Below are 7086 nucleotides of genomic sequence, written 5' to 3'. Positions count from 1 at the left end.
CGACGGAGCATGATCTCTCTGACAAGATCTTGCAGCTGTGCCATTACCACGAGGCGGTCGCGGCTACCAGTGGCGTCATTGGTTGGTTGGAAGGTCTAACTCACAATCAGTATCGGCTTGCTTCAAATCTCCTGTCCGTGACGAAGGGCTATTCGTAGCCGATCGACCAGGTCACGAGCACTCACGGTGTTGAAGACATCGAGATCAGCGTAGGGATGGATCCGCAGGAAACGCAACAAAGAATAAAACTCGCGCAGGCTGTTCATCACGGGCGTCCCGCTCAGACACCAGCGGTACGAAGCATCCAATATGCAGCAGGCCATGGCTGCCTTTGTCCGATCGTTCTTGATATATTGTGCTTCGTCCAAGACGACTCGATGCCACTTACTGGCCCGGCCCAGAAGCGGCGATTCCGGATGTCCCCGTCGTAATTCTGCCACTAGAGTATTGTAGGTAGTCAGCACAATCTGATACCGGGACAAGTCGCTGAATTTGGTTCGTCGCGCAGGTCCGGAATGGACGCGGACTCGCGCGCCGCGCGGATCAGCGGGCAACAGTCGCTCGATTTCGCGCCTCCACTGCGAGATGAGGCCTGCCGGTGCCACCACCAGCGTTGCACATCGATCCTGATTGGAAGACTGATGCGAAGCGATGAGAGCTATTGTCTGGACTGTTTTACCCAGGCCCATATCATCTGCCAGGATGCCGCCGTGTCGGTGGCTTTGTTCCATATGTAACATCCAGCGCAAACCCTGTTCCTGATGTTCCATCAAGGACACGGTGAGCATTGGGTTGGTACTTTCTTCCTCTTCGAAATTCAACAGCGAGAATGTCTCTTGCGTACTTTCAGTATCGTGAGATGCGCTGAGCCTGTCAGTTTTCTATCAGCATAACTTGCATTCGGATGTCCAAGTGGCGGGAGGAGTACTTGCCCTGTTTCAGCAAGGACATCCGTCCTGGCAGTGTCATTGGATGTGGCAGAGCTACGCATCGGCACCGGCATCGAATCAGCAGCCAAAGAAAGCGGAGACATCTCTTCTGGCGGTAAGATAGGTACTTGCCGGGGGCCCTCTTCAATCATGGTTGGTTCGACAAAGAAGGGGCGGTCAGCCTCATAATTCGGTGCGTTATATACATCGTCGTTTGAAAGATCAGGCCGACCTTGGTCATCGTTGTCGCAAGCGAACAGCAAAGGATCCAGAAGAGTGCAATTATAAATGGTGTCTGCGTTTGATAAGGGTCCCGGATCGGAGATGCCACCATGGGGCGGAAGGGAAAGCCAGTCCCCAGGGACCGGCTCAGTTCGATGCGGGCTGAGACAATCTGGCTGCCAAGATGTACGGGAATGACCTGTGTTGATGGGCTCGCTTGCCGCTGAAAAGAGAACTGCAGGATCGCTGACAACATTTTCCGCTAGCTGTAGGCTTAAATCTCTTGCTTCCCGGTTCTGCATGAGCGCGGGCAGCGCCACCAAAAGCGCAGCCGAGTCAAGTGGCGATATCAAAGCATGCTCCGGATGAAGAGTTGCATCCTGGTAGGGAGGCGATGGAGGACGATATCTTCCGTCAAAATATGATGCTTGGGAGGCGAAGTCATCGGCATAGCATGTTCTTCGACGCTTGGGAGCGGGCGAAGCGGCACAAGGACGTGTCCTTGCCGGGCTTGTGTTCTGTTCCATTGGATAGCCGATGGGCTCTGAGGGGGACCCCGATATCTCAAATAGCTCCATTAAGTGTGCTTGTGGAAGGGGATCGCGACGAGTTGCCTTTCTAACAATAGTAGTTTGTGGTACGTCTGATAATGGGTTGATGTAGTCATTGAAGGTGTAAGCTCTGTCAGATATGCCCTGCTGGTTGAGCGTCGCGCGTGATGGCTACTTCGCTGGTGCAGGAATCATCAGACTCATGGTGTCTGAAATCGCATTTGCTTGAATGTTTTAGGGCATGAATTTGCAGTGCTGCATCCAATCTTAAAGTAGGTTGGTATTCATCTGCTGAGCCGGAGATCAGGGCTAGAAACAACGTGAGGCACATTCTCTCAAATAATCGTTGGCAATGTTCAATTACCACCAATACTGTAGGTCATCAAATTGAGATTCCCCTATCATTCTGCTGCTGGTTGAACGGCGAACTGCGCAGTATGCGTTTCTTTTCCGACGATTCCGGTCAAATCCAGGTTCTTGTATTACATTGTGTATCACCGCCGATTCATGTCGCCATATATGCCTTTCTGCGCCCTTTGATCCCAGGTCAGAATCTCTGGACTGGGAATTTGAGAGGGCAGCCTAGTCCCTCACAAAAAGAGACTTTTTAAAGCAATGTTAACACTTTACGATGACCCTATGCTCGGGTCGCCATCCGCTCCACCAACACTGCTCGCACTTCCTCTCGAGATCCTTGACCTGATCACGAAACAAGTACTTTTACACCCAGCCACTAAATTGGAATCAAGCTTTATTCATGCTGACGGACCTTTAGTTGACTACTCGCGATCTTTGGAGTGTCTACGACTGCTGCCAGCACCTGCGTGTTTGCGCCGCGCGCTGGCTTTTTCGCAAAGTCACCATTCGATTTGATGAATCGACTCCGATTATCCTGAACGGACGATTCCTCCGACCTCCAGGAAGTGATCTACTACAAACGTTGAGCCGTTGGTCAGACCATGTGCGGACCCTGTCTATCTGGGGTGACGAAGCAGTCCTCCCGGACATATTTTTGGGTTTCTTGGGGGATTTGCACCGTCTTCAGATCGTGAGGCAAGTTGTTGATCTTCATGAACTGTCTGTGACAGTCCACCGAATGCTTTGGCTGACACACATGTAGCATCAGCAACCCGCCGGCGCTGACTAGCCTCCAAAAACTGCTTTGGCAACTGTCGTTCCAGCCTGTAGGCACATTGAGCGTGGACTTTATGTCTCCAAGTATTTGGCAGCTCCAGATGACCTTTGTACACCTTCGATGCCTGCGTCTTTCTTGCATTGAGCACGAGCCCGGGCTGTTCGTGGTTCCGTCGCTTCCGGCCCTGGAAAGGCTGTCCTTAGATTTCTGCTGCTATTGTCTCGATTGCCCACAAGCTGGCTTGGGACCGTGCGCAGAGTTACAGTTCGATCGACTCCCATCTCTGACTTCTCTGTCCATTTCAGGCGCTCGACAGGAAAGCATTGTGTGTAGTGGTAGCGCATTCGATCTTCGGCGAGTGGAGATAACCTTCTCTACTGACATCGACTGGCAGTCGCTTTGCCCAGCCCTCAGCTGCCACCTCGAAGAGTTAATCATCACGAACTGTGATTTTGTGGCTCGGAGGCAGAGATATCAACCGCATTGGCCGAGCCTTCAAAGTTTACGCATTTACGATTCGAGCACCGCAATTGCCCTTCTTGAAAGCGTGGAGCTCCCAGCTGGTGTTCACGTCCGTGTGCGAATGCAGCCCACGGATCTGCAGCATTTGTCGACGTGGCCAATGGTATTACAAGCGCTGAGTGCTGTTTGTGTCACAGTCAGCTTCAGTAGTCACCAGAACCTCCCACATGCCCTTCTATTACGCTTACAGCAATTGACGTCTTTGAGAACAGTGCAGATAGACAAGACTGACTGTACATGGGTCGCCGCCTGCTTAAGTGATTTGAACGCGGCCGGTGACCGTGCTGAAGACGTGCAGTCCTCAGAGTTAGAAAATGCTGGTTAGTCGTAGTAGATAGCGAAAACAAGATGCCTTTACAGCTTGCTCTTTTGAATCCTCCTAACCTATAATTGAGCAAACTGAGCACAATAAAGCAGAGAGTATCTACAAAAGGCTTATTGCGAAGTAACCTCGGCGAAGATGGGTGGTTGGTCGACCCCCCTGCTTTACCGTATATTATTTATTGTCGTGTATCCGAATCGAATGCTCTTTGCTAAGTATGTCCATTCCGAATTCGCTGACGAGATTGACTTATGCCATCCGGCTTTGTATACCAAACTTCCAGCGCGAAATTCTGTTGAACTGTTGAATGTGGTTAAGGATGGTGTCTAGGCAAGCGAGGCTTTCGCTGGCACGTGTTGCAATGCTAAACGGACAGTCAGACCAGGACAGTCGACGTGGTAACTTTAGAAAATGACATTCACTACGAGCATGTAGCCATAATCTTCATAGTTGAACACATCCGCCTCATGAGGCCGCTTCGCCCAGTCCATGGACTATTATAGGTTCGGGCAATCAAAGGCCGAACAGCTGTTCAACTGATGTGAAACACGCGGGCGAACATACTTCCAGCCTTTCTTGACAATCAGTACGCGAGGTTCAGCTTCAGGGTAATGTACAAAATGATAAGTGTACCTAGTGATGGCTTTCAGGCTCTATTTATGGTTCGGGACTTCCTGATTCCCTCTTCCGTTACACCTCAGGCTTTCACATCACCCTTGAATCTTAGCATCGATATTCCTTATTTTTGTCTCGGACATGTATCAAGCCTCAGATTCCATTCCTTCTGAAGGGCCCAAATTCAACACTTCAGGGTGCGATTGTATCAGCGTACGCCCTAACTCGCATGCTTGTACTACCGAGGATTGGACTCAGATTTCCGATCTCGCGGCACGGCGACGCATTCAGAACCGCATTGCTCAGCGAACACATCGTACGTTATGCCGGCAAAGAACTCAGGAAGAGCCTATTGATCTAATTAAGCCATAGGTCTAAAGATAAAACAACGCTTGAAGCATCTTGAGGAACAAGTTGCCCAAGACCGGATAATGTCTGATAAGACCCCTGTATCCGTCGTTCTAATGTCTGACGCAGAATTGGATGGGCCGGGGCTCCTTCAGTCGTCCGATTCCGGTGCAATTGGTATCAGAAACCGATGCAGCGAGTCACAGTCAGGTCATTTCCGGAGAAGTCGGGATTCTCCGTTCTCTGAGCCAGATCCGAGTGGGTTGGCGGTCGCTGCAGCACCGCCTTTTCCAATGTCTTATCGACAGTACACGTATCCCGATTCGCCTGAGCTCGAACGTTGCCGTGAAGAGTGGAAATCCAAACCAACTAACTCTTCGGAGCAAGTGTACGTTCATTCCGAACCTAGTCCTCACCCTTGGGCGATACCGTCTCAGGATGGACAAGTTTCAGCATCAGTGGAACAACCCTTTCCAAATGATAAAAAAGAAGCATCTAACATGGACGGCATTCAAAATCCGATGGTCGGGATTAATCCATGTCCTATAATGTGATCGGCTCGAACATTTCGAGCATTTTTGTATTTTCGCTTATTGAATTCTGAGTGCACAATGGTCAAATCTTCACAGACCACCTTTGCTGTTTAGTCCATGGCAGCTCATGGCAACGAATAGAACTAAGGATAATAGGATGAAAATTACGCTCTAAATGCCCCGTGGCACTTACAAGCATGATCGGCTTATCTGTTGAATAGTCCGCTATCCCAAATAATTCTCTGGTGATTCGCAGTGATTTGTTTCGGTTCGGCGTAGCGTGGCGGAGTAGACTTGGTGGCTCAATTACTGTGGATGCCTACGCCTATCCGGAGTTCGGTTCCATTCGTGTGCTCTTTCGTTCTCCCTTACCATTTCCAAGCCCGAATTTCAAGTCCAATAATTCAATAGTGTGATTGTCCATGCTTGAGCAAACATGGCTTACATCATCAGTTCGGCTACCGCTTCAACCGTGTCCGAATCCTGAGCATAAATACCAGACCACTCCGTACGCCTGCCTCTTGTCTGTCTCAAGTCTGGAGTGGGATAATCTGCTTCTAGATTCGTGATCCAGCCGTAAAGCGATAGCGTCTCAGACTTACTCATTAGTCTTACATTCTTGATCGAAATGCGTTCATCCACCGATCCTTCCGACGTGGAGTCATATGTCTCCGAAGCTCAACCGCGACTCACCCGTGAATCTATGGTAAGGCCCGATATCTTCCAGAATCAAACGCAGACCTTTTATCGCGAAAGCACGTCAACCGAAAAACCACCGAAGAAGCTCGGGCGGAAGCAGCGTGGTATGACAGCTCCAAAAATATTCCAAGGCATATGAGCTGACTTAGCATGCTTGTCATAGCTATACGACTCCGGAGACAGAGACAGGGAAATGAGGGGGTTGCTCTGAGGCACTTTAACAAGCCTTCAAAGCCACCCAAGACCATGAAAAATGAAGAGTTCAATTTTACAGAACGGGCGAGAGCGATCACTCCCCGCCCAGATAGCAGCCGCCCTCCTAGCAAGAGCTACAAGGCATCCCGTGGTGATCGAGCGGCAGACTCCCGGCCATGCTCGCCCCCATTCCCAAACGGCAAGGGTACAGCCAGAACGGGCGCATCCTCTTCCGGCCCACCCCACACGTATGACAACCCGGACGGGCAAACGGGTCACAGCCTGGCACCAGGACACTACCCTGGTGAAAACTACTATTATAGTCCACCAATCTACAATGGCTGCAAGTTTCCAACAGCATACTCCACGGCTGAATCGGGAGCGCTTCAGGTACCGCGCTTGACGTCCTCTTACGACTCGCAGTATGGGATGAGGAAGTCTTTCGGTACTCACGGCACTGAAGTGGTCGGCGTCGTTCCAAGTATGGGACCACAGCTCTTGCCCATGCCTGCCATGTTAGCACCCAGGATCTCCTCGCCGTGGATGATGTGAGTTACCCCGACTTTCCTCAGAGAAGAGCCAGCACTAAAATGTGACCTGATTGACCATTGCAGTTGCCAATTTTGTCTCTCCCGACCAGTTATGTTTGCGACGTACCCTGATCAGCAGCGAAACTTGTCGCCGAATCATGAAATTTACTAGTTGCTGTCAACCCTGTATTATCGATAAACTTAGGAAAGAAGGCTGAAAAGCCCAATGATTTGATATGGTATGGTCGAGGCGACTGCTTTATCGAATTCTCAACTGTTATGGATGCTTTATTGAGGGCTGAATCTATTTTGAACGCCTTGTTCCGAGCATTTTACACAGTGGCAGGTATTGGGAGGATAGTCAAATGTGTCAGTGTGGAGTGATTGTGTGTTGTTCGCATTTTTTGGTCATTTACGATTACTGGATACATGGACACCGAATCAATGTCTACTAGGAAAACACGAGATAAACGTATTGGATAGAC

At 50.2% G+C, this 7086-nt stretch overlaps 5 protein-coding genes across 5 annotated transcripts; 3 read left to right on the top strand and 2 right to left on the bottom strand.

Annotated features, from left to right (window-relative positions):
- Nucleotides 1-111: 111 nt before the first annotated feature.
- BO97DRAFT_36986 (uncharacterized protein) lies at nt 112-1043 on the bottom strand. Its single transcript, XM_025692750.1, has one exon. The coding sequence runs from the start codon at nt 786-788 to the stop codon at nt 123-125; it is 666 nt and encodes a 221-aa protein (XP_025545657.1). The 5' UTR covers nt 789-1043; the 3' UTR covers nt 112-122.
- A 183-nt stretch (nt 1044-1226) lies between these two features.
- On the bottom strand, nt 1227-2068 carry BO97DRAFT_409607 (uncharacterized protein). The gene is made up of 2 exons (XM_025696097.1): nt 1418-2068; nt 1227-1337 (listed from the first exon to the last, which is right to left on the bottom strand). The coding sequence occupies exons 1-2, from the start codon at nt 1727-1729 to the stop codon at nt 1299-1301; spliced, it is 351 nt and encodes a 116-aa protein (XP_025545656.1). The 5' UTR covers nt 1730-2068; the 3' UTR covers nt 1227-1298.
- A 249-nt stretch (nt 2069-2317) lies between these two features.
- On the top strand, nt 2318-3684 carry BO97DRAFT_430161 (uncharacterized protein; the record flags this gene model as incomplete). The annotated part of the gene is made up of 3 exons (XM_025697421.1): nt 2318-2416; nt 2478-2779; nt 2823-3684. 3 exons carry the CDS (start codon nt 2318-2320, stop codon nt 3682-3684), a joined length of 1263 nt encoding a protein of 420 aa, XP_025545655.1.
- A 722-nt stretch (nt 3685-4406) lies between these two features.
- Nucleotides 4407-5435, top strand: BO97DRAFT_36977 (bZIP transcription factor). Its single transcript, XM_025692745.1, has 2 exons — nt 4407-4612; nt 4669-5435. Exons 1-2 carry the CDS (start codon nt 4438-4440, stop codon nt 5196-5198), a joined length of 705 nt encoding a protein of 234 aa, XP_025545654.1. The 5' UTR covers nt 4407-4437; the 3' UTR covers nt 5199-5435.
- A 424-nt stretch (nt 5436-5859) lies between these two features.
- On the top strand, nt 5860-6811 carry BO97DRAFT_409606 (uncharacterized protein; the record flags this gene model as incomplete). The annotated part of the gene is made up of 2 exons (XM_025696096.1): nt 5860-5980; nt 6040-6811. A coding segment is annotated over exon 2 (496 nt), but the record flags the coding sequence as incomplete, so codon positions are not given.
- Between the last annotated feature and the right edge of the window lie 275 nt (nt 6812-7086).

The sequence above is a fragment of the Aspergillus homomorphus genome (assembly GCF_003184865.1).
Source record: "Aspergillus homomorphus CBS 101889 unplaced genomic scaffold BO97scaffold_123, whole genome shotgun sequence".
In the NCBI taxonomy this organism is placed as follows: Eukaryota; Fungi; Ascomycota; class Eurotiomycetes; order Eurotiales; family Aspergillaceae; genus Aspergillus; species Aspergillus homomorphus.
This window is presented reverse-complemented; position numbering and strand designations above follow the sequence as displayed.